The sequence below is a fragment of the Zingiber officinale genome, chromosome 3A (assembly GCF_018446385.1).
Source record: "Zingiber officinale cultivar Zhangliang chromosome 3A, Zo_v1.1, whole genome shotgun sequence".
Classification (NCBI taxonomy): domain Eukaryota; kingdom Viridiplantae; phylum Streptophyta; class Magnoliopsida; order Zingiberales; family Zingiberaceae; genus Zingiber; species Zingiber officinale.
This window is the reverse complement of record NC_055990.1, coordinates 103,459,053-103,486,066: the sequence shown is the minus strand read 5'-3', so window position 1 is coordinate 103,486,066 and position 27,014 is coordinate 103,459,053. Positions and strand designations below refer to the sequence as shown.

Sequence of the window (27,014 nt, the reverse complement as noted above, 5' to 3'; positions counted from 1 at the left end):
GAGCGAGAGCGAAAGCGAAAGTAAAAGAATTCCTCCACCTTTATTTCCCGATTCTTTTCTTAGTCGTGCATCTGTTTGGCTAAACTACTAGTGATAGCACTCGGGTGCATCCTCAGTTTGCTATGAACAACCGGTACTTGGTTGCATGCGTAGTTTTACCGTTGTATTCTGGAAAACAGAGGACCTGAGAGAACCCAAAGCACAACTAGAGGTCAGACGAATCAGTTTCAAGGAAATTGTGTTGAATGCATACCTCGGTATCTTAGTCAACGAATTTTCTTCTCGATTCGGTGATTAACTCTCAATTCTGCTACGCACCACATCAACTCTGCAACTCGGACCACCAGAAGCTTGGCAGAACCAACCCCGCTAGCACCCTAAGATTATTCACTCAGGTCATTTTAACATATAAGTTAGAATTACTTTTATATAATTTTAATTTTATAATTTTCCTAATATCTCTGAAAATAAATTGTCTAGCAACACTTACAAAATTTCAAACAAAGAAACAACAAAACAAATAATAATAATACAACTAAAGATAAAACAAAGAGAGCAATGAACACGTTCTCCTTCTCTTAAGCCTTTTTGCCAAATTTGACTATCTCCCCTTAACCTTTTATTTATTGCCTTTAACTTGGCTTTAAACAAGTTTCAATTTAGTATTATATGATTAAGTTTTATTACAGTAAGGTGGCTATGCTTATTTTAATGAAGATTATATAGAGGAAGATAAATTACATGATTAATTTATAATAGATCGTTAAATGATTAAAGGATGAAAAAAGAGTTTTTTTTTAGAATATGTATTCATCAAAAATTGATCTCTATCTTATTATAATAAATCTATAATCCTCTAACTAATTGAGTATCCCATAAGGACGATTAAGTAAGCTTTATCCTTTATGCTTGATAGCAGATTCTTTAGTTAACTCAATTTATTCTTTAATCGTCTGCCCTAATCAACTCCTAGACAAATATCAAGTAATCCATAAGTTTTTAGTCAACTAAGCCTATCTCAATAACCTCCCCTCTAAACATAATCCTTTTATTTGTGAGCAAAATATCTTCGCTTGACTCCTAGTCGGCCAACATTTAAATCGACTTGTCTTTGACCCCAGTCAATTAGATCATTGACAACAACCCCCAAAAAATGGTCTATCTCTGAATCTTCCTTGTCTGTCAGGAGACCTCATCTATAGTTCTTCCTCGTTTGTCAAGAAACCTCGCCCTTGCCAAGAAGTCTAGATGTTTTCCCTCTAGGTCGCCCTTGTTTACCTGGAGTTTCCCACGCTGCCTTCCTACGTGAATCCCTACAGCGAGACGACAACAAATCCTTCCCACGCGAAGCCCTCTTCATGCTAGTTCGCCTCATGAGTCCCATGCGAAAAGACCAAACAACCCATGGAAGCGCAATGAAAATTGATGACTTAAGCGCTAAGGAAGTGGCCAAAGACAGTAAAGTAAGCAAAGAGAGACAATCTCCCATTTGTTATGCCTTGGCCCACACAATCTACCTCCATGCATCAAAAGATTCATGGGATTGGGATCATGAGTAAAAGAATGAGGATAGTGGCAATGCCATTTATTTACAAAAGCAATTCAATTCAAGTTCTTTCTCCCTTTTAACGGTCCCATTGGTTTGGCACATGCAAGACATCTTGGCGTATATAATATTGGAGAATTATTAGGGACTATTTTTTTTTCCTTTTCCAAACAAGTGCTAATGGTTGAGCACACTTGAATGAATTTATTGTATACAACCTATTCTTTGTACATAAAAGACTATTTTTTTTTTCCATTGTGCTGGATATCTAGGTTATTATTCAAGTATTCATGGTTTGAATCTCAACTATGATGTATTTACAAGAATTTTTTTGCACTCCCCAATTTAAAAAGACTATTTTCTTAATTTCCTAATCATTTCAGAAATAATCAATGAGGCTAATGAAATTATCATAAAAATTATTTTCTTAATTTGAATAAGTGACCATTAGCTAAAAAAAATAATTTTAAAATATACATTTAAAAAATAAATTTATTGATAATTTATCAAATCATACGTTAAATTTTAAAACATACCTAAAATCTACATGCAACTTTGATATTTATTGAAGGATGTATTTAAAATGCTCTCATATCTCCATAAAAATTATAATTTTTAGTGATTTTATTAAACACTTTTATCAAAAAAAAAAAAAATTTAAGGTCCTAAAGATTTCTGATAGCCAAAAGGAAAATTAAACATTTTTAGTAAAAAAATCTTTAATTATTTTAATAAACTTTAAATATGGATAGATTTAGAGGATAATGCAACAGTTAGTTGCTTTAAAAATCTCAAAATCGTAAAAATATATATGAATATAAACATAGTACAATTAGGTTCATGAAACATGAATCCATACTTTTAAAACTAAGTGGTTGATTAAATAATTATAATTTTAATTTTTTACCATGATTCAATTTGATTCAAGCAAGAATAAACCATTGTAGCCCTTGGGGGGGTACGATGCAATGATAAGTGGTAGGACGATATATTTATATAACAAAGGTTTGATTTTCATACATGGCATATCATATATTTGTGGTACTTGAATCATTCGTGATACTGAGCCTCCATATTAAGATCTATCTGTATTTTTAAATTTATCCGATAACCAATCTATAAAGCTGAATCGTCCATCTCAAAAATTAATTATATCACACTAGCTGAAAATCTGGTTAAAAAATAATAATAATAAACCATTGCAATATACTTATAATAGAGATATTTTTTAAAATACGTATATCATTTAATAAACATCCAAAATTTGTACCTGTTTTGAATGATTTTTAAATCTGAGGGTGTGATTTGTTAATGCGTTAAAATTTTTCATAAATAAAATAAAATAAATCCGGGCATTCAAAAAAACCTTTCCTTTTTCCGCCCTTTTTCTTCTTCCCCCATCCCTTGCGACAACAACAGCGTTAAGAAATCAAAAGCAAAAGCAAAAGCACTCCACCCTCCAAAAGCAGCAGCAGCAGTAGCAGTAGCAGTAGACGACGCATATCCTTCTCGATTCACCTCCTATATATCTACCTCCTCGGATCTGCATCCATGGGGATCGATCGCAGTCGGAATCCATTAGCAGCTCCTTCCTCCTCCTCGTCCTGCGACTTGGCATGGCGGACGAGATCGTGCCCGCCGAAGGGCCGTCCTACCGTCCGCCGAGGATCCGATCGAGGTCGCTCGCAGACTACGCGCCTGAGCCTTTCGACAGCGAGAAGATCCCTCCCACTCTTGTCTCTGAGGTGCGCCGCTTCCTCCGAGTGGCCAACCAGATCGAGGCCGAGTCCCCCCGCGTCGCGTACATTTGTAAGCAACAGATACCTTCTTTCTTCCGCCTCCATAATTTGGGCGTAGTTTTTTCTCTCTCTCGATATTTTTGAAAAAATTGAAGAAAATAATGAAAGATTGGCATTGGAATTTCCATAACAGGCCGATTTCATGCGTTTGAGAAAGCACACAATTTGGATCCCAAATCAAGCGGTCGAGGTGTTCGACAGTTCAAAACTGCACTTCTTCAGAGACTTGAACAGGTTCTTAAAATTTGCAGGAAAATGATTTAGTTGCTTAAAGTTTTCTCAAAATTTAGTTATCATAAATCGATCTAGCACTAGTTGGTGACAATCCCTGGGAAGCTCACTCTAATAAATTGCTATAGAATTTTTAGATTCACAAAATAAATTTAGTCTCCCATTTCTGTCCTCTTTTTCGGTATATGACTAACTCAGGTTCATTCTCTTTTAAATGTAACTGCAATTGTATTACTGATGGAGGCACTGGAGTTTGGCATGGAGATTTTGCACCAAATCAACTTCCTTCAAGACTTAACCTATCACCCTTTTCCAAAGAGACTTAGGAACCTCAGTCCACATCTCCTTCCATTGAAGCACAGTCACTTAGGACCAGTGTAGGTTGTTTCTGAAACCAAGCTTGGTTGGTTGGTAGGAAAGCAATAAGAAAATTATCACAGATATTCAGTTTTGTAAGAATTTGGATGATTTGGAATGAAAGCAATAACAACATCTACAGAGGAAGACCTTGATGCTCATGATCTTTTATTTATCTTAACAAGATGTCTGTCTTTGGTGCGATTGAGACTTCCCTTTTGTTCAAAACAATTGGTCAAGGTGCTCGTATTAATGGATCTTTAGATTTGATCTGAAGCTATTTGATAAATTCACATTACATTATTGGAGATTTCGTTTCTTTTTCAAATTTTTCCAACATCCTTCACTTTTAAAGACGATCGTCACATTATTAGATTTTCTTGTGCATATTTTGAGGAACTGATGGCACTTTGTTTGCAATATTCTGAACTCTTTTCCCCCTTTAACCCGTTTCAATTTAAAAAATATGTATCTTTGGCTCTTCGTTTCAGGATGAAAAAATCACCAAATTTTTGAGGAAGGAGAAAAGTGATGCTCGGGAACTGAGATCTTTCTACAAAACGTATGAATATATATAGTTATTGTTGAGTGTTGACTAAAAGATCACCATTCTCAGTGATTTTTCTATGTTGTATCTTGTTTGTTAATATCTTTCTAATTTCCAATTAACTTTTTCATCACCAGGAAAAACATGAAAGCAGGTGAAGTTTCATCTGTGTTGCATGAAGTGTTGAAGGCAGTCGTATCTGGAGCTGGCCCTGAGGTTTCAAGCTTTGCCCTTTATAAAACCTCAATACCTTAGCCTACGATAAACTAGAAAGAACACTCAGATTTTTTTTTCTGTGTTAATTATACCTTACAAATTCGCAGTTTGTGGCTGCCATTGACATTGACGAAAAGATTGGCTCTTACGCTCCATATAATATTCTTCCAATTGATCCTGGAAGCGGACAACAATCAATTATGCATCTTCCAGAGGTTAGATAGCAATTCAGTTTGAGGTTTATTTTATATTCCATGACAATAGAAACTATTCAAAAGAATGAGACACCTTTTTTCTAGTATTATTACTGTATAGACATTTGATAAAAATGCCAAATTGTGAGGGAAATATAGAGAAATAACCTCTAACATTGTAGCTAACTCATTTCCGATGCCAATTATCTTGTCTGTCCTTTAAACCTGAATAGAAACAAAAATAGTGTTAATTTAGTAATCTAGTAAGCTTGCTCATAAACAATAGATTTGATGAAAACTTTAGATATAAAATACTTGGAACACTGACAGTCATTTGGACCCAAAGGAGCCTTGAATACTCAACAGATGGAACTAGATTGAGGTATAACTAGAATTGAATAAGAAGAAGGGACTTGGCATGGAGAAATGGTCCATTGGATTGACCACAATGAGCTTAGTGTTGTCTTCCTTGAAAAATTTGACATTACTACTCACGCCAATAATACAATTGGTCCAACAAAGAGAGATTCGGGCTTCAGATTGTGCTAGTGGCTGTTGCTGTGGTCTGGACTTACTGTTTTGGGCCAAAACCTAACAGCAATCCGGACACAACAATCTGCCGGTAGAGAAAGCAGATTGTTGTTGGATGGAGTGTGAACACAGGTCAAGCTATTTCTTAAGGTCCAGATAATGTCACGGTTGCCCTATGTTGCTGGAACACGATTATGAGGAAGGACGCGAATGCGAGGCGACAAACGAGCAAATGCATGCGAGCAGGTTCCGGGTGTGACTCAAAAAGGACCTTCAACTTCGCCGATGATATGCGGAAGAAGGATATACTCGCGCAGAAGAGTTCGCGGTGTTCGGGTGCTCCTAACAAAGGAGACGCTCGCACCAGGCTTCTGCGGTGGGCTTCGAGAAAAGACGATGAAAAGAACGTCGCGGGAGAGGGGTTGGGAGAAAGTTAAGAAGAGGAAGGTGTCGGCGGCTATGTACCTCTACATCTTACATGGCCACATGGGCGCTACAACTAACAAATACATTTTGACTTCCAACACTTTAACCTTTAATCTAATGTCCTCTGCTCCTATCAGAATACATTTTTAACTCATATATTTATATTTATAGATTGAGGCTGCAGTTTCTGCCGTTCTTAATGTTCGAGGTCTTCCAATAGCAAAGGATTCTCAGGAGATGGGTGTCAGCAGAGATATACTAGAGTGGCTCCAATGTTGGTTTGGCTTTCAGGTAGAATACTAACACAAGGTTTAGTTCATGCATTATGTGGATGGTTTGAGGTTTCTTTTAAGTATCCTTACATCTTAATTCAACGATGTGCTGTAGCTTATATTGCTGATCTGTTTTCTAGAAAGGCAATGTAGCTAATCAGCGGGAACATCTTATCTTACTACTTGCTAATATACATGGTAGGCTCAGTCCAAAGCCAACATCCATGTTGAAGGTACCATCTTCTCAATCTAATTCTCAACTATTTTATTTTCGTGAATATGCATTTGTTACAATATTTATATTTTTTCTCAGCTTGATGATAGAGCAGTACATGAACTTATGTTGAAAATATTTGAAAATTATCGGAAATGGTGTAAGTTTTTAGGGCGACGGAGCAACATTTTGTAAGACATTCTGAATCCTCTCCTGTTGACTTTCTTGACACTAAGATATTCATAAGCTTATTTTACTTGTGCTAACATTATGTCTCTTCTACTTTCATGATGCCCTCAGGTTGCCATCTGTCAAGCAGGAAATACAACAATATAAATTGTTATATATTGCTCTTTATCTGCTTATATGGGGTGAAGCTGCTAACTTGCGGCTAATGCCAGAGTGCCTATGCTACATATTTCATATGGCAAGATGTTCCATACATCCGTTTTATTCATTTTGTATTTCTACGTTCTATAAGTGTTCTAGATTCTCATTTTAAAGTTGTCCAAATTTCATGTAAATTCTTTCAGTTGTTCAATTTTCATGGTTTATAGCTTCGGAAACAGAAAAATGTTAACATGAGAAAGTAGTCATTAACAATTAGGGTGGCAATACTAACATCATGCAGTTTTTGAAAATACATGGAGCAGAGCAATAGTATCTAGTACTTGGGCTTAATAAGTGTAACATTGGATCAAATAAGTTCCTATTTCTTTACACATCCGTTTGTTACTTTTATATGTTTTTTTAATTTATATGATTTCATAAATTTTTCATTTCAGATGGCATATGATTTATACGGGGTGCTATCTGGTGCTATTGACTTGAATACTGGAGAGAAAGCCATACCTGCATATGGAGGAGAGCATGAATCTTTTCTCAGCAACGTAGTCACTCCTATTTACAAAGTCATATATGAGGTTCACATATCTGTTCTCATGTTCCTTGTTATTTAGTCCTCCTTTAATTATTCTTATATCTTCCTTATTATTTAAGGAAGCCAAGAATAGTAAAAATGGGAACGCTGATCATTCTACATGGAGAAACTATGATGATTTGAATGAATTCTTTTGGTAAGCAATATTTGTAAAAGTTTTCATCCAGTGCATAAAAGAGTGTTAGGAGAAATTGCTAATCCTCTTTTCTTCTCTACTGCAGGTCTGTTGATTGTTTTAAGATCGGTTGGCCCATGCGTCTTGATAATGACTTTTTTTATACACCACCACATTTCTCTAGTCAAAATACTGCCGAGGTCTTGCAAAAGTTTCCACTTCACTTCTAACTTAGTGTTCAAGAGTTGCTTGCTCTATTTGGGCAATTTGAAGTTTTACTACCCAAAGACTATGTTCTATCTAAATCGAGTTGTAGGCCTTTTTTTATCATGCCATTAAGATTTTATCAAATGCTATAGTTTTTTGCATTCTGCTTTGTAGTTTGGAATATATAACATTAGTTTCTTAATGGTAATTCCATATTCTTGAATAAAAAATATGCACTTTAATTCATATTCTACATCTTTACCTGTGAGTTGGGCTGGCAACTACAATAGACAACAATAAAAAGTTTTATAGATATTTTTTTCTTGGAAGTACTTGACAAATATAAATTATACTTATTATTCTTTGCTCTGGCTAGGGATGATGGTAATCGCCGAAGTTATTCACAAACTCAATTTTGCTTTATTATGGGACAAATATCATTGTAGTTTGACTTAAGTGATGGTTTGAATTATATTTGATTTTTGTTATTAATATGCTATTCTACATTAATATTAAGTTTGATGTGTCATTCAGGAGATGCCAACTACATTTTCAACACAGAAATGGGTGGGCAAGACTAACTTCGTAGAGATTAGATCATTTTGGCATCTATTCAGAAGTTTTGATCGAATGTGGACATTTCTTGTACTCGCTCTCCAGGTTTTATGTGACTTCTAAATTTAGCTGTTTGAAGAAAGATTTTTTTTTTTCCTCAATACACATTTGACATTATTTGCAGGTTATGATAATCATGGCGTGGCATGACTTAGAAACTCCTCTAGAATTACTTGATCCTTCAATTTTTGAGGATATATTAAGTATTTTTGTGACAAATGCAGTGCTTAGGCTTATGCAAGGTTGTGCTTTCCTTCTCTGAATTAACTTTGAATAAAATACTGTCCATTGATTGAATAGTTTTGTCAATATCAGAGATGCTGTGCTGACTGGTTCTGTTAATCATATTTTAATTTCAGTGACTCTTGACATTGCATTTACATGGAAAGCAAGGCATACACTGGGCTTCTATCAGAAACTAAGATTTGCTCTTAAATTCTGTATTTGTGGAATATGGACGATAACACTTCCAACTGCTTATTCTACTTCTCAAAGAAATTCTGTTTGCTCAACAAAACTATCTCAGAGCAATCTTTATCTATTCTGCTTATCACCGTACATGATTGTGGTTGCAATTTATTTGATCAGCAACGTTCTAGGAATGACATTATTTTTCTTTCCTGCTGTAATTACTTATATTGAAATCTCAAATTGGCGGATCTGCAAATTTCTTTCTTGGTGGGCTCAAGTAAGTTCACCATCTAATATAATACGCATGATTTCTCCTCAATATCTAATAAAAAATGTCTTTGTTCAAAGGACATGCTCAAGTTGCTAAGTGAACATTTATATGAGTTTTATTTGTGGTATTAGATCAATGCTAATCGATATTGAGCTTTATTCATTAGTCTTACCATGCTCGTTTCTTATCCACATGATGGATTTGCATGCACTAGATCCTAGTAATTTTCCTCACTTGAATACCTACATATTGGATAAAATCTTCATTGTCCATAAAAAATAACTATTAATTTAAAATATTACAACAACAACAACCAAGTCTTATCCCACTAGGTGAGGTTGGAACTATTAATTTAAAATAAAAAAATTATTTTGGCTATAGATAACAAATCCTCTACTCCAAACTTTATGGGCAAGTATTATTTTGCTCTTTGTTTTCGGAACTATTATTTTGATGGAGGTTTCCCACATAAAAGTTATGATTCTGAGTAGAATTTGGGAGCTCTGTCATGTCAGTTTAACTTAATGTTTGAACTTGATAGAAAAATGATAATTGCCAAAATAAAAACCTAATTGGTTATGTAACTCAAACCATCGGTTATATTAAATAGTTTTTGGCAAGTCTTTTTGTTTTATATTCACAAGGTTTGTTTGTTACAGCACAATCCTTTGCTTAACCTACCATTTTACTCCTATTTTCTTCACCACATTTTCATTCAATAGATCATGATGACTAGACTTGGTTGTTCAATCCCACTGGCCTATTTATTCATGCTGATGAAAATATTCTTTTGTAGCCTCGATTATATGTTGGACGAGGGATGCAAGAGGGCCAAGTGTCTCTTCTGAAGTAATTTTCTGACCTATCAGTTTATATAACAGTATTAGATCCATCAACTAACTCTCTTTCACCCACACATACAGGTATACAATCTTTTGGTCTATTCTATTGTTCAGCAAGTTCTTATTCAGCTATCATTTTGAGGTAATTAAATATGAGGCTGAGATTGACTGACACATCTAAAGAATGCCATTGTTTGAACATTTAATTTAGTAGTTATTCATGCGGCAATACTAAGAAGTAACTATGCTTTATGCAATCTAGATTGTGATACCTTCATGGTTTTGTTTTCTTATCGAGTCAAATCAGGGAATTCATTTATATCCTTATTGCAACTTGATGAAAAATTAACATTGAATTTCCATCTAAATTTCTTTAGATGTCAAGTGCACACTTAAATTGTTGATGCCCATGCTGACTTAAATTAGATTCAAGATTTCCATGCAGAAAAGAATGTGCATAAAAATGTTGTTATTATGTTTCGATGAAAGTGAAAAAATCTACCAAACAAGTTAGGTTGGTGAAGGTACAATTATAAAAAATTCTGTGTGCTTTCATTCTTGCAAGATATTTTGAATAATTCTACTTTTGGATGCATGCAATTTGATTGAATCATTTTTTTAATATGAACCTTACAGTTATCATCTTTTTTTTGAAGCAAATCCAAATCTTGAATATTCCAGGAAAATTTAATATTTTATCATCAAATTTTTCTTAAAAAATGCCAAAGAAAGTTTATTGACAATAGTTGTTGTTGAACTTTATTTTTGAGCAGAAAGGCTGGGGCCAAAAAACTCTTTGGATTTCTTTAAAAAAAGTAGAATTTAATGTTTTCCTGCACACGATAAGTTAAGACATCTTTTTGTCTTACAATAACTGTCCAACTTATGTTTGTTGTCAATAGATTCTTTCCTCAGTGCAATTTTTTTTTCCCACATTTTGTCTTGATAATCAAATGGTGACAATAGAAAGCACAGTTAATATCTGTTTTAGTTTCAATTTTTTGAAAACCACTAGATATTGATTTCTAAAATCTTGTCTATTTTTTGTTGTTGATTTGTATGCATTTCGGTGGTATAGAATAGTACATGGATATCATTCCTTCATGGATACATGGATAAATAATATTAACATTCCGTCAAACTTATTATATCACTTGCAAATATTAGTATTTTTTTATTTAATTTTGCCTAGTAAGTCACTCTTTTCTATTACATGCTTCCTAAAATATGCAACATTTTGATCTATAAGGTCTGATGAGTCTTACCATGATATATAAAATTCACAAGACTTCATAATCTTCTCTCTATTTTTACCCCTTACTCTATCCTATTAACTAGATCTTTATTAATATCTCCCTGTTGAATAATAGATCATGATATCCAAACTCTTAGGGGAATTTCATATCCATCCATCTTGGCTATTTTCTTTATTCCTTTTAATTATTAAAATTACATTTCATTTATTCAATTTCAATTCTACTTCATTAAAGTTTTTAATTTCAAAATATTTTTGGCATAGTACTTGGGGGGTATATAATACATTAATGATTATTTGAGCACCAACGTCTTGGATTATTGCCAATGTTATATAAATGCACTAATGGTCAACATAGTAACTTGTTTCAACTACTATTAACTCTGATTTTATTATTATTATTATTTTCTTTTCTAGTTCACTCAGTTTGCTTCCATGATCATTTGAGTCTCTATCTAATTGTGACATTGTTCAATGCAGATAAAACCTCTTGTACAACCAACAAAGCAAATAATGAAAGTTAGCGTTAATAACTATGATTGGCATGAACTTTTTCCAAAAGGTGTCATTTCATTTTGAGTACATAAAACGTAATCTTATGTTTAACACTAAAAATTTTCTTCATTTGCAGCCAAAAGCAATGCCGGTGCAATTCTTGCAGTTTGGACCCCAGTACTTCTTGTACAGATCTTCCCTTTTATAAATTAAATATATGCCATCTATTGTTTAATTTTTTTTCATTATTTGTCTCAATAAATTTACTTGGTGTTAGCAATTCGAGCCGCAAAAATCGCTTTTTGCGTTGCGGAAACCCCGAATGCTAGCCACGGATCCGTGCGAAAAATTAAAAATTCTTGTACTTATTTCCTACTCTAGATCGATCTACTTTAGATCTACATGGTGAGTGTTATACCTTTGAAGCGAAGCCCTTCGCAAATCCCGCTCGTCCAAGGTCCTTCGGATCTCGAGTGTGTTCAAGCGTACACACCTCTAGTAGTATCCACACGAACAAGAAGTGTTCTCTAACACTCAAGGATGGAGAAGAGAGCACCACAAGTGTGCTAGCACTCCCTAGGGCTCTCGGGTGGGATTGGAAGAAGAAAGGAGGGGAAAAGAAGAGAGGATACACTCCTCTAAAACTCTCTATGTGACTTTCACTTACCTTTCTTCTTGGATTAAACTCACTCACCTTATTCTCCCTTGCTTGAAACTCTCGGCCAAGAAGAGAATGAGAACAAGAAGGAGCTAAGGAGGAAGAAGACAATAATCATCACACCCAAATCAATGCCAATGAATCTCATATTCATTTGGCCGGCCACACATGGAATGTCAATAAATTACATTCAATGTTAACATATGGCCGACCACACATGGAATGCCAATAAATTACATTCAATGCCAATGAATCTTGCATTCATATGGCCGACCACACATGGACATTCCATGCCTCTTGCTCTCCCTTGATGATGTGGCAAGAATGTATTTGTTGGCATGCCATGTAAGATGAGTCATCCTTCATGAAGTGGCATTTAGTCAAGTCAAACTTGATGTTTCAACTTCCCATTTGGTCAAGTCAAACTTGACCACACATCTTCCTTGTTGAGTTAAATCCAATCTTTGATTCAAGTCAATTTCAATTTAATGAATCACAATTCATTAATATAAATTGACTCAATGAATCAACTATAAATTAGACTTATTCAACAATTGAATCCAATTGAGTCTAACCCAATAAGTCTAATTCGGATTACTGTTAATCCAATTTTGGTTCATATGAACCTAATCCAATTGGTTCATCATATGAACCTAATCTCCATCCACTTGTTCTTTGTGTGTGACCCAATAGGTTCTTGTAACGTTGGCAATGTTTCTAAATCTTATTTAGAAACATAAACAATGAGCGGCATCTAGCAATACATCATTGTTACCCAAGTTACAAGAATGTTGAGATCCAATATCACCTTGTGACTACTAATTGTGACTCTTCACAATATATGACAAGTGTCCTTCTATCCTTGACATATAGATTGATCAATTTGAGGCATAGACAGTGTCATCCTCTGATCAATTTAAATCTTGAACTCCAAGTAGACTCACTATAATCAAATGAGCTCAATATTTCATATTGACTCACTTCGGCATGACCATGCACTTAGTAGTCTCACTCTATCAAGAATAACGATGTCACTCCCGTTATATAGGAGGGATAGATCTCATCTACATCACTCACATCCCTCCGCATAATTTGTTACATACCCAGTAATCGCCTTTATAGTCCACTCAGTTACGGATGACGTTTGACGAAGCCAAAGTATGTAACTCCTTATGTAGGGAACCATGGTAACTTTAGGTCCAGGACTAATAGTCATACTAATAGCCACATGAGAAAGTATATGACACTCATATAACGATCCATAATACTTTCTCATGGCGGGTCATTCAGTATACATTCTCCAATGCATACCCATGTGTCAACTTGATATCTCTATATCCATGACTTGTGAGATCAAGTCATCGAGTTGACCTACATACTAGTCTCGTCGCATTAACATTGTCCCTGAATGTTAATACTTGATTAGAATGATTAATAGTAGTGTTTTCTATATCATCTCACTATCGATTCAATCAATCGATTGATATAGATAGGAACCTTCTACTCAATGACGCTATTATACTTAGTTATTTGACACCAATATAAGTAAGTATAATAACCAAAACAAATGCCTTTATATACATAGGAATATGATACAATGAGTCCATACAACAATCATCATATGATTGACTCTAGGGCTCTAACTAACACTTGGAATTTCTGAACTTGATTCTCTGTTTTTGATTATCATTTCAGGTCTATTTTATGGATACACAGATTTGGTATTCTATATTTTGTACAATCTTTGGTGGTGTTTATGGCATTGTCCATCATCTTGGCGAGGTGAGATTCTGGTTCTCTTTCACTCTGAATGCCCTAATGCTTACCCGTTGCCTATGTCATTTAATTTCAGATTCGTACAATGGGAATGGTGAGAAGTCGGTTCCACTTGTTACCCTCTAGGTTCAATGCCTTTTTTGTTCCTCACTCATCACAATCACAAAAAGAAGATAAGGGAAGTTTCCGAAAATTTTTGCAAAACAAAATTTTCAAGGTGAATGACTTCTTTGCAACTCTCTTCATACTAATTATCAATTTGATTTTCCATTTTTTTTACTTGTATCTATCTTTTGCTTAGGATTTAAAACTTGTAAAGGCCGACATTCCTAGATTTTCTTTTGTGTGGAATCAAATTGTCACTAGCTTCCGTTCTGAGGATTTAATAAGCAACAGGTTCATGTTAATTTATTCAGTTAAAATTGAAATTATTATTACCCCATTTTGTCACTGTTTAACTTGTGATGATAGGGACATGGATTTAATGATCATGCCACTTTCTTCAAACTTGACTTCCCAATCCATTAGGTGGCCTTTATTTCTTCTGACAAGTAAGGTAACCTTTGTTTTTGGAATAGCATATCTTTTAACATCCAATTTATGACTTGGGAGTCCTTTCTGTTTTAGTTTTCAACTGCAGTGAATATGACTAAGGAGTTTGTGGGAGAATACGAACAACTCCATTGGAAAATAAACAAAGATAGATATATGGTCAGTGCTATTAAAGAGTGTTACAATTCACTCAAGACTATCTTCAAGTTCCTTCTTGTTGGTGACCTAGAAAAACGGTAAGGAGTTTGCTCTGCACATTATTTCTCTTAATGTTTCTCTCAACTATCAGTCTGACAAATTCTTATATCTACCAAAACATCTATACTTATTCTTTTAGGGTTTTGGAGACAATATTTGATGAGATCGAATCAAGTCTTAAAACATCAAGACTTCTGGTGGATTTTCAGATGAATGAGCTTCCTGTTCTACATGATAAGTTTATCCATCTGGTTGAACTTCTGGTATTCTACTTCATCATGTACTTAAATTCTTTAACCATGATTCTAATGCTTCATCAGAAGTTGCTTCTTATATCTGTTGCCTATCCTCGTGAAGTTTAACAATAAACCAGATGATCGAGAGAAAGTGGTCATAATACTTCAAGATATTGTAGATATATTGACAAAAGATATGATGGTAAATTGTTCGAGGTGAGGTACATCAGTAGTTTTTACCGTCATTTTGTTGAACTATTATTGATGGATTTTTATTGACAGAATCTTAGATATGATCAATTGCTCTGAGAATGATGTCTCAGATGGGAACATATTTTTGCAAGATCATCCACCAGAGTTGTTTGCTTCAAACTTCCCTATGTGTGCAATATGTTTTCCCCTTCCAGATAATGGTGCATTAAAAGAACAGGTTAATTTTGATTTGCATATCTGATCTTCATTATGTAATTACTTTTTCTGAGAGCATTGTTTTGCCAGGTTAAACGAATATATCTGTTGCTCACTGTCAAAGAAAAAGCTATGGACATTCCAACTAATTTGGAGGCTAGACGACGTATTTCATTCTTTGCAACATCTCTATTTATGGATATGCCTTGTGCTCCTAAAGTTCGTAATATGTTGTCATTCAGGTATCTATGCTATAATCATCTTTTGTTTTAGGAAAGTATGTTGTATTTCCCTCCAATGTGCTATGTTATAATTTAGCCACCGAGAGTTGATACTTCTAGTAAATAGTTCTGCATTAATATGCTTCAAGGCAAAATACTACTGAGATATACCCTGCGTTGTGCAAGTGTTCCAGTATGTGATGTACTAGATAGTACATAATTTATTAAGTGTTGAGGTATATGATTGGGTAAAGTTTCATCCTTGCTGCTAGATTTTGGTTTTACTGGAACACTTGGGAGCAAAAACTTCAAACAGATCATTTCAAGCCAAGTGGTTCTTAGAATAAATCCCAAATTCAAACCAACTCTAGTAAAAAAAGAGTGGCTCGGTGCACAAAACTCCCGCCGATGTAGGATCCCGGAGAAGGGGCGAACCATATTGGGTTTATTGTATGCAACCTTGTTCTGTATTACAAGATCACACAATGACAACTTTATCATTGCTCTAAGGCTCCCTTCCTGTAGTTGTTGCATTAAAATTGGGGTGCCCTTCCTGTGGTACAATTGCGAACATGTTCATATATCTTACAATTGTAACATTAAAATTGTGAAATTCTTCTGATTTGGTTGATGCAATAAGAATTAATGGATCAAATATTTTACCAGAGATTGTTTAGCAAGTAATTCTACAACACTAACATCTACAATAGGAAGAAGAGATCTACATAGGATGGAAGCAACTCAAAGGTATCCTGAGAATCCATTAAAAAAATTACTAGCCAAGATTCATTTTGATATTTATATTATTGTTTTGCGTCAACATTCCATTTGGGATCCATTAGTGCAAGTGGTCCTAAATAATAGATACTGGGACTGATTTGGTTGTTCAATGTCCATCTTCAATTTGTATTTAAGAGTAATATCAGTTTGACTGTACCTTATGGTGAGAAAACCCAACTTTCTTATGGATGTTTCAAATGTATTGAAGTACAATTCCAAGTCACTATCTTGTTCTTGTTGAGTTTTTGTTCATTATTGGTATCAGGAGAGGAATATGATGACTTGTTGCTTTCTTGGTCATTAGTGTTATGAGGAAAGATTTTGCTAAGTTGTCGTTGTTGTGCTTTCTCATTCATTAGTGATATAAGGAGAGTAATTTGCTAATATAGTGAAATAGATACCTCAGATTATTGGATGATTATAAGAAGAAATGTTGAAATCAGAGAATTTATGGATCAGTGAGATGGTTGTGAAATTGTAGTTCTATAAATCAACAGACGATCTGTACTAGTGCTTTGATGAGCAATCTCAGCTGGTAAAAGCATGCAGTTACTGACTGAAGATCATATACAGTTGTAGGTGTGTTGCAATGATAAAAGTTAGGAAGTCAGAAAGGAATGTGGATGGATATGTGATTGAATCTATGATAGTGTCTTTTGAGCCAAAGAGGAATGTGGCCATTTGCAAATCCATGCGACAAGTAACAATGATGATTTCAAGGCAATTTGTTGCTGAGGAGCACAAAGATGTGATCAATAGGGGGGGAAGTGATAAAGCACCAATGATAATGAAATAATTATCAAAATGGATATAATAGTGATGAGAAGGGAAGTCTTGGCACAACAGTAAAGTTGTTGTATGATCTATAGGTCACAGGTTCGAGTTTCAAAAATAACCTCCTGCAAGGTAGGTAAGGCTATGTAGAATAGACCCTTGCCCGGGACCCCGTATTTACGGGAGCTTCGTGCACCGGGTTATCCTTTTCATATAACAGTGATGAAAGTAATAGGATGCAAAATTATTTACAAAACAACTACAAGCTAGAATTATGTAAACTTGTGAAAGGAAATATTTGATGATTTGGTCTCATATATATTGAAATGCTTTCTTCAATACAGTTGTCCAAAAATAATGAATCATTAATCCTCATTCTTTTTGGGGAAAGGAATCCTTATCTTTAGTCTGACATGTAATTGACTTTTGCAGTTTTGATTATGGTTAGAATTGAGCAACTCTTATCAAGTGAATAAGAGTATAGTCTTGTCCAAACATATCCTCTTATGCTAGTTATTCTATTTTGCTTATGACTGTTTGTTAACTATTGAAGCTTATAATACTAAAGGTGATAACCTATCTTATAAAATTTGTTAGAGCGATCAAATTCTAGGATGATAATCTTCCTTAATTGTGCACTTTTATTCTTTTTTCATTATTCCAACTCTATGCTCAAGAAAAAAAAAATGGCTTCATGACGGAAGTGAATATAGTTTGCAAATAATATTTTATGTTTTGTGTCATACGGCTTTGTTTTCCCACTAAACTATAAACTGAAACTTGGAGTGAGATTTCATGATTTAAGTTATATCTCTTTACTTTAGTGCGATGACTCCATACTACTTGGAAGAAATTAAATTTTCACATGAAGAGCTTCACTCTAGTCAGGATGGAGCTTCCATTCTTTCTTATATGCAAAGAATTTACCCAGGTATATTTGAAAATCTATTTCAAGACAACAATGTCTCCATGTCCATGTCCTTGTTGATAAGGACTTTCATTTTCTTTAATCTATAGATGAATGGGAAAACTTTCTTGAACGTCTCGGGCCTAATGTGTCGGATGAAGAGATTCGATATTGGGCTTCTTTTCGTGGGCAAACTTTGAGTCGAACAGGTAGTGTGAGAACAGAATCAAATTCTCTGAATTTAATGTGCATTATTTCAGTTTGTTTTGCTAAAACATTGGCTAATATGCTATTTTACTTTTATACCAAACTAGTTCGTGGAATGATGTATTATAGGAAAGCTTTGAAACTACAGGCATTTTTAGACAGGGCAGATGATCAAGGTGAGAAGATGTTATATCCTTTTATATGAATAAAGTTTGTGAATGATCTCTATGTTCTCTATTTATGTAACAAATTATTCATTTAATTTTGATATTAAATAAACTGACTCTTCTGATCAACGTAGTTTCTTGCCCACCAATTGTTTTAACCAGACATTTATAAGAGACACACTACGTTTGATGGAGAGCAGAATAAGAGAACCAATCAGCAGTCACTGTCAACACAACTAGGTGCTCTAGCTGATTTGAAATTCACTTATGTAGTCTCTTGTCAAAATTTTGGAACACAAAAATCTCGTGGCGATCCACATGCACAGGATATAATAGATTTGATGATGAGGTATCCTTCAGCAAAGCCAGTGTTTACCTTTTCTTCCCCTCATTATTTCTGATAAACATTTGATTTTCAAGATATTCATCCTTACGGGTTGCTTACATTGAGGAGAAAGAAGATATTTTGGCTGATAAAGCTCAGAAAATTTATTCTTCTGTCTTGGTAAAGGCGGATAATAATCTGGATCAGGTATTTGTCCTTAAGTTACAACTATGACTACCATTAAGAATGATGCTTCAAAATGTAGGGCCTTAAGATTTTTGTATTGAGTAATATCAGTTTGACTGTACCTTATGGTGAGAAAACCCAACTTTCTTATGGATGTTTCAAATGTATTGAAGTACAATTCCAAGTCACTATCTTGTTCTTGTTGAGTTTTTGTTCATTATTGGTATCAGGAGAGGAATATGATGACTTGTTGCTTTCTTGGTCATTAGTGTTATGAGGAAAGATTTTGCTAAGTTGTCGTTGTTGTGCTTTCTCATTCATTAGTGATATAAGGAGAGTAATTTGCTAATATAGTGAAATAGATACCTCAGATTATTGGATGATTATAAGAAGAAATGTTGAAATCAGAGAATTTATGGATCAGTGAGATGGTTGTGGAATTGTAGTTCTATAGATCAACAGACGATCTGTACTAGTGCTTTGATGAGCAATCTCAGCTGGTAAAAGCATGCAGTTACTGACTGAAGATCATATACAGTTGTAGGTGTGTTAAAATAATAAAAGTTAGGAAGTCAGAAAGGAATGTGGATGGATATGTGATTGAATCTATGATAGTGTCTTTTGAGCCAAAGAGGAATGTGGCCATTTACAAATCCATGCGACAAGTAACAATGATGATTTCAAGGCAATTTGTTGCTGAGGAGCACAAAGATGTGATCAATAGGGGGGGAAGTTGTAAAGCACCAATGATAATGAAATAATTATCAAAATGGATATAATAGTGATGAGAAGGGGAGTCTTGGCGCAACAGTAAAATTATTGTTGTGTGATCTATAGGTCACAGGTTCGAGTTTCAAAAATAACCTCTTGCAAGGTAGGTAAGGCTATGTAGAATAGACCCTTGCCCGGGACCCCATATTTACGGGAGCTTCGTGCACCTGGTTATCCTTTTCATATAACAGTGATGAAAGTAATAGGATGCAAAATTATTTACAAAACAACTACAAGCTAGAATTATGTAAACTTGTGAAAGGAAATATTTGATGATTTGGTCTCATATATATTGAAATGCTTTCTTCAATACAGTTGTCCAAAAATGATGTGAAAGGATTCTTTTTGGGGAAAGGAATCCTTATCTTTAGTCTGACATGTAATTGACTTTTGCAGTTTTGATTATGGTTAGAATTGAGCAACTCTTATCAAGTGAATAAGAGTTAGTCTTGTCCAAACATATCCTCTTATGCTAGTTATTCTATTTTGCTTATGACTGTTTGTTAACTATTGAAGCTTATAATACTAAAGGTGATAACCTATCTTATAAAATTTGTTAGAGCGATCAAATTCTAGGATGATAATCTTCCTTAATTGTGCACTTTTATTCTTTTTTCATTATTCCAACTCTATGCTCAAGAAAAAAAAATGGCTTCATGACGGAAGTGAATATAGTTTGCAAATAACATTTTATGTTTTGTGTCATATGGCTTTGTTTTCCCACTAAACTATAAACTGAAACTTGGAGTGAGATTTCATGATTTAAGTTCTATCTCTTTACTTTAGTGCGATGACTCCATACTACTTGGAAGAAATTAAATTTTCACATGAAGAGCTTCACTCTAGTCAGGATGGAGCTTCCATTCTTTCTTATATGCAAAGAATTTACCCAGGTATATTTGAAAATGTATTTCAAGACAACAATGTCTCCATGTCCATGTCCTTGTTGATAAGGACTTTCATTTTCTTTAATCTATAGATGAATGGGAAAACTTTCTTGAACGTCTCGGGCCTAATGTGTCGGATGAAGAGATTCGATATTGGGCTTCTTTTCGTGGGCAAACTTTGAGTCGAACAGGTAGTGTGAGAACAGAATCAAATTCTCTGAATTTAATGTGCATTATTTCAGTTTGTTTTGCTAAAACATTGGCTAATATGCTATTTTACTTTTATACCAAACTAGTTCGTGGAATGATGTATTATAGGAAAGCTTTGAAACTACAGGCATTTTTAGACAGAGCAGATGATCAAGGTGAGAAGATGTTATATCTTTTTATATGAATAAATTTTGTGAATGATCTCTATGTTCTCTATTTATGTAACAAATTATTCATTTAATTTTGATATTAAATAAACTGACTCTTCTGATCAACGTAGTTTCTTGCCCACCAATTGTTTTAACCAGACATTTATAAGAGACACACTACGTTTGATGGAGAGCAGAATAAGAGAACCAATCAGCATGTCGTAACACAACTAGGTGCTCTAGCTGATTTGAAATTCACTTATGTAGTCTCTTGTCAAAATTTTGGAGCACAAAAATCTCGTGGCGATCCACATGCACAGGATATAATAGATTTGATGATGAGGTATCCTTCAGCAAAGCCAGTGTTTACCTTTTCTTCCCCTCATTATTTCTGATAAACATTTGATTTTCAAGATATTCATCCTTACGGGTTGCTTACATTGAGGAGAAAGAAGATATTTTGGCTGATAAAGCTCAGAAAATTTATTCTTCTGTCTTGGTAAAGGCGGATAATAATCTGGATCAGGTATTTGTCCTTAAGTTACAACTATGACTACCATTAAGAATGATGCTTCAAAATGTAGGGCCTTAAGATTTTTGTGTCTTTATGTTAACCTCTGCTAATAATTTGTTAAGAACTGTGATAACTATAATATGGATTTCATTTGATTCTTTTCCTGTTGAGTACAAGATTTCATTTGCTTTAACACCTATAGGAGATTTATCGCATCAAGCTTCCTGGTCCTCCAATTATTGGTGAAGGGAAACCTGAGAATCAGAACCATGCAATTATTTTCACTCGTGGGGAAGCACTTCAAACAATTGATATGAACCAAGTATGTGATATACACTTTCCAATATTACTTATCAATTTCTTCTATTCACTGAATGTTATTGTTTCTCAGGACAATTACCTAGAAGAAGCTTACAAAATTAGAAATGTTCTTCAAGAATTTTTGAGACGTCGTGGAAAACATCCACCAACTATAGTTGGTCTCAGAGAGCACATATTTACTGGCAGGTCAAAGAAAACTCAGAGAGCAATAATAATTCAACATAAAAGTATCTATATTTATAGTTTGTTCTTAATAATTGTAGTGTATCATCTCTTGCTGGTTTTATGTCTTATCAAGAGACTAGCTTTGTCACTATCGGGCAGAGGTTTCTTGCAAATCCGCTCAGGTAAGGATCATAGTTTATCTTCTCGGATTGTCAGTCAGCACGTAATGGATCTGATATTATTCAGGGTACGGTTTCACTATGGACACCCAGATCTGTTTGACCGGTTGTTTCATCTAACGAGAGGTGGTGTAAGCAAAGCTTCTAAAACTATTAACTTAAGCGAGGATGTCTTTGCTGGTAATTGAATTCTTTTCTCGGTCAAGTTCTTGCTCCAATGATCGTTAATAACTAATTTGCTGTTCTTTCTTTGCAGGATTTAATTCCACATTACGCAGGGGTTATATAACTTACAAAGAGTATATGCAGGTTGGCAAAGGACGCGACGTTGGGCTTAATCAGATATCAAAATTTGAAGCTAAGGTAGCAAATGGAAACAGTGAGCAATCTCTCAGCCGTGACATATACCGGCTTGGACGACGCTTCGACTTTTTCCGGATGCTTTCGTGTTATTTCACAACAGTTGGGTTTTACTTCAATAGCTTGGTACGTCATAACTTTACTGCTTAATCCATCTTTTCCTTTTCCTTTTCCTTTTCCTTTTCCTTTTCTTCTGTTGAGATTTCGACAATTGCTTTGGTGAAATACTCAATATCAATATGCTCTACTACTGGTAGTTTACTGTCCCTCATATTTGTCTTCCATGATGCATGCTCATCGTACTTCTAAGACTTAAAACAAAGTTTTTAAAAAAATCTTATTATGTTATATGGAATTGAATGTTGAGCTACGACTCGAGCACATGAATAGGAGATGAGAGCCGTAGAAATGAAGATGTTAGGATGGATGTGCAGATATATGGACAAAATAAGAAATAAAAATATTAGAGAAAAAGTAAAGATTGCATCTATTGAGAGAAAGTTCCAGAAGATATGTTTAAGATTGTACAAACATATACACTAATAAATACTCAGTTAGACGATATGAAATTATAATAAATATGCACATCAAATGAGGAAGAAGAGGAAGACAAAAAAAAAAGGCTATTAGTAATAATAGATACAATTTATTTAAATATAAATAATGATATAGTAGGGGATAGAGCCCAATGACATATAAGGATCCATATAACCAATCCATCTAATGAAATAAGACTTGATTATTATTGTTGATCTATGTCCTCTTGCTATTTAGATCATATTCTGTAAACATCTTGTTGGTTGACAGATTTGATATTTGTTAGAATGATACTGAACTGGTGTAACAATACATATCTGAAAATTTTAACAATTTGGTTTAATATACTTTGCAATTTGGCAGATATCTATTTTTGGGCTTTATGTTTTCCTCTACGGGCAACTATACCTTGTTCTCAGTGGGCTGGAGAAGGCACTCATCACTGAGGCTCGAGTGCGAAATGTGAAGTCCTTAGAAACTGCACTTGCATCCCAGTCTTTCCTCCAACTGGGACTTCTTACAGGGTTGCCGATGGTGGTGGAGCTTGGCTTAGAGAAGGGGATCCGTGTTGCCTTGAGTGACTTCATCCTCATGCAATTGCAATTGGCCTCCATTTTCTTCACGTTTTCACTTGGGACAAAGGCACATTTCTTTGGAAGAACTATTCTCCATGGTGGCGCCAAATATCGACCGACAGGCCGTAAATTTGTAGTTTTCCATGCTAGCTTTTCGGAGAACTACCAATTGTACTCTCGGAGTCATTTCGTCAAAGGATTTGAGTTAATTTGCCTCCTGACTGTCTACAACCTATTCAGGAAATCATACCAGAGCACAATGGCTTACTTCATGATCACATACTCTTCCTGGTTCATGGCAGGAACTTGGTTGTTCACACCTTTCCTCTTCAATCCATCCGGATTTGCCTGGAGAAAGATCGTCGAGGACTGGATGGACTGGAACAAATGGATGAAGAATCAGGGCGGCATCGGCATAAAACCAAACAAGTGCTGGGAATCATGGTGGAATGCTGAATACAGTCATCTTAAGCATTCCGGGTGGACTTCTTCCATAATGGAAATTCTCATTTCCCTTCGCTTTTTCATCTATCAATATGGCCTTGTCTATCACCTAGACATCTCACAAGATAACAAAACCATCCTGGTTTATGTGCTTTCCTGGTTTGTCATCGTCGTCGTCTTTTCACTCGTTAAGGTATACACAATCCCAAATTCATAGCTATCCTTGAATTGATTAATCACATCAGCATTGCTACATTGCAGTTGGTCGATGTAGGACGTAGCCAACTCAGCGCGAAGCATCATCTTTTTTTCAGGCTTTTCAAAATGCTCTTGTTCCTCAGCGTCATAAGCTGCATTATCATTCTCTCAACCATAAACCAGCTCTCTTTTATGGATCTTTTTGTATGCTGTCTTGCATTTATACCCACTGGCTGGGGACTCTTGTTGGTAAGTCAAGTCAAACTTCTGCTTCATGAAATCTTCCTCTTGTTCATTCATAGTGGCGGTTGTTTTCGTTGCAGATCTCTCATGTATTCAGGTCGAAACTCGAGTATTCAGGTCTATGGAACATTATCCAAGTAGTCGCTTATGCTTATGACTACGCAATGGGCTGTCTTCTTTTCGCACCCATAGCAGCCTTGGCATGGATGCCCGTCATATCTGCGATACAAACTCGCGTCCTATTCAACCAGGCGTTTAACAGACAATTGCATATCATGCCCATTCTTGCAGGGAAGAGTAAACACCGGTAAAGAAGGCAACGAAGCAGGCAAATGCTTCACCACTTCCAGGCAGCAGGTGCACTTAAACTCAATTCCATTTGAATTTAGATCAATCTTGAGTCATTTTGTGAGTTCTTTTTAGCTATATGTTATCGTTACCTGGCAGAATTTAAGCCTGCTGTAAATTTAAATGTTATTGTATATGAATCTAGTAAGACATGCAATCACACCCCTCAGGCGTGTCGGATATATAGTTGACAAAGTATTCAGAGGAATAATAATAATTAAAAAAATTGAATTGCAAATGAAATAAATATCTCAGAAATTAACTTGTAAATATTATTTTAAATTTACTAAATAGATAAATTGAGAGGAAATATCATTTACCAACCTACTAAATAGATCATTATTGCTTTTGCCCCTGGGGCAAGGTGTACAGTTAGATCCTCTAACAATATATTAGGCATATGGTCATATGCAGTTTGAAATTCAGTTGTTGTGGTTTATTACGAGGGATTTTCTTTTCAATGGATAGCCAACATAAGAATATTGGCTGTCAAGATGATCAATCTATGCACTTTTTCTATTTAGTTGATGGTTGATAGAAAATTTTCACGAGATAAATCGTTCAGAATTAATCAGATTGAAGGCTTGGATTCATTATGCTAATTAAAAAAAAACAATCCATTATATGAAGCTCTGGTTAATATGAGATCCATAAAAATCAGGTTATAGTAAGTCTATTATATATAATGATTATTTTCATAATTCGAAGTCATCATAATAATTTTATCATTACGTTAAATCTAGATTTCAACCAAAATTAATGGAATTGCGAGGATCAAGTTTGAATTTTAAAATAAATGTTTTAGAGATTGACTTTTGAATATGTTTTGAATTTATTTGATAGATGAATTACTGAAAAGATGTGGATCGTAAGATTAACTTGAAAAATAATAAAATAACCCATGCAAATCACTCAGCTGAAATTATTTAATTCCACTACAGCTGCCACAATCACCAACAGCGACGTTATTTCTTTCTCAAGTCGTTTGTACATTTGACATTTCTACCCAGAATTTAAAAAAAATACCCAGGATTTAATATTAACAAATAAGACGGCATGATTTACAAAGTTACAGGACTAAAATATAATTTCCCAAATTCTGTGAGCTAACATGAGAATTCCCTGAGGCGGGGTCAAAGTAGCCTCCTTGTCCCGTCGTTTGGCCTTCCACGACAACCAAGAGACGCCGTCTTTTATTCCGGCAGCGGTGGCGGGGGCGGCTTTGTGTCGGCACGGCAAAGCGGGCAGAGCGAGTGGGAGCGCAGCCACTTGTCAATGCACTCGATGTGGAAGGCGTGGCGGCAGGTCGGCAGCTGCCTCACCATCTCCCCCTCCGCCACCTGGCCTAGGCAGACCGCACAGTCGACGGTGGCGGAAGCGGCGCCGTCTTTGCTTTCGCCGCGGCCGCGGTACACGAAGCTCGGCAGCGCGTCAATGGTCGGCTGACTGAGTCCGGCTTCGCGAAGCGCCAAGTCGTCGACCTCGCCGGTGGAGGCGCTGCGCCGGTGGCGGACGCAGCTCCTGAAAAGTAGAACGTAGAGAAGGCAGAGGAACATGCAGAAGCCGAAGATGGCGACGCCGCTGTTGTGTACCAGGAACGAGGACATGGCGAAGATGCAAACGACGAAGAGGGATTTGATTCGGAGATGGTCGAAATCGATCGATCTGTTGCATTTTATATTCAACTTGGACTGTATTTGATGTTGACTATCTGGCCACACATCAGGGAAGAGGGTCGACGACGAGCAGCGGGTGCAGGGAAGGAGACAGAAAAGGGAGAGGAGAGTAGAAAGAGAGGGGGAAGGTTGCTGTTGGAGAGGATGATGATGATGAGGGGACATGGGGAAAGAAGAAGAGTATTTCTAGCTTACGATCTCTTTCATTGAAAGAACAGGTTGTTACCTAACTGCGTAACTAAGTTTGTCAAATGTCCATTTCATGTATTAAAAATTATCAACTGATGTATGGGATAACAATTTTACCCTCCGTCTTTTCTCTTATGGTTGTCGCGTGTATCCGAATCAAAAGAGAAATCTGAATCATGTTTAATTTCTCTTCACGATGGGCGTTCGAACAAGGGCGGATCCAGTGGGGGGGGGGGGGGGGGGGGGGGGGGGGGGGGGGGGGGGGGGCGGCATCGGCGGTCGTCCCTCCTTGCCGGCAGTGGAACTCCTAGTATTATGGGGTTCCACTGATGGAGATGGAGGATACCGTCCCTTGTTTATCGTGATCAT

At 35.5% G+C, this 27,014-nt stretch overlaps 2 protein-coding genes across 5 annotated transcripts; one reads left to right on the top strand and one right to left on the bottom strand.

Annotated features, from left to right (window-relative positions):
• Nucleotides 1–3,075: 3,075 nt before the first annotated feature.
• On the top strand, nucleotides 3,076–24,940 carry LOC122052202 (putative callose synthase 8). 4 transcript variants are annotated; one of them, XM_042613619.1, is made up of 41 exons: nucleotides 3,077–3,355; nucleotides 3,479–3,579; nucleotides 4,425–4,495; nucleotides 4,618–4,696; nucleotides 4,804–4,911; nucleotides 6,019–6,138; nucleotides 6,260–6,352; nucleotides 6,433–6,524; nucleotides 6,634–6,760; nucleotides 7,119–7,256; nucleotides 7,333–7,409; nucleotides 7,495–7,588; nucleotides 8,130–8,255; nucleotides 8,335–8,452; nucleotides 8,570–8,898; nucleotides 9,689–9,741; nucleotides 9,816–9,876; nucleotides 11,470–11,551; nucleotides 11,621–11,670; nucleotides 13,838–13,924; nucleotides 13,995–14,135; nucleotides 14,220–14,314; nucleotides 14,390–14,474; nucleotides 14,546–14,706; nucleotides 14,808–14,931; nucleotides 15,026–15,120; nucleotides 15,187–15,334; nucleotides 15,403–15,554; nucleotides 17,912–18,018; nucleotides 18,105–18,203; nucleotides 18,309–18,377; nucleotides 18,531–18,717; nucleotides 18,789–18,900; nucleotides 21,613–21,732; nucleotides 21,802–21,917; nucleotides 21,995–22,078; nucleotides 22,143–22,255; nucleotides 22,332–22,561; nucleotides 23,336–24,184; nucleotides 24,253–24,438; nucleotides 24,513–24,940. In XM_042613619.1, exons 1-41 carry the CDS (start codon nucleotides 3,163–3,165, stop codon nucleotides 24,741–24,743), a joined length of 5,703 nt encoding a protein of 1,900 aa, XP_042469553.1. In that variant the 5' UTR covers nucleotides 3,077–3,162; the 3' UTR covers nucleotides 24,744–24,940. The 4 variants fall into 4 exon arrangements, with proteins under 4 accessions (XP_042469552.1, XP_042469554.1, XP_042469553.1 ...); XM_042613618.1 differs by having other exon boundaries at nucleotides 3,076–3,355; nucleotides 18,105–18,377; XM_042613620.1 differs by lacking the exons at nucleotides 11,470–11,551; nucleotides 11,621–11,670 and having other exon boundaries at nucleotides 3,076–3,355; nucleotides 18,105–18,377.
• Nucleotides 24,941–25,973: 1,033 nt separating this feature from the next.
• Nucleotides 25,974–26,387, bottom strand: LOC122050547 (RING-H2 finger protein ATL32-like). Its single transcript, XM_042611442.1, has one exon. It carries the CDS (start codon nucleotides 26,385–26,387, stop codon nucleotides 25,974–25,976), a length of 414 nt encoding a protein of 137 aa, XP_042467376.1.
• Between the last annotated feature and the right edge of the window lie 627 nt (nucleotides 26,388–27,014).

Coding starts and splice junctions, on each gene's coding strand:
- LOC122050547 (XM_042611442.1), bottom strand. CDS start 26,387: ATGTCCTCGTTCCTGGTACACAACAGCGGCGTCGCCATCTTCGGCTTC.
- LOC122052202 (XM_042613618.1), top strand. CDS start 3,163: ATGGCGGACGAGATCGTGCCCGCCGAAGGGCCGTCCTACCGTCCGCCG. Junction 11,671..13,837: donor TTTGGACCCCAGTACTTCTT/GTACAGATCTTC, acceptor TTATCATTTCAG/GTCTATTTTATGGATACACA. Junction 14,315..14,389: donor GAGGATTTAATAAGCAACAG/GTTCATGTTAAT, acceptor TTGTGATGATAG/GGACATGGATTTAATGATCA.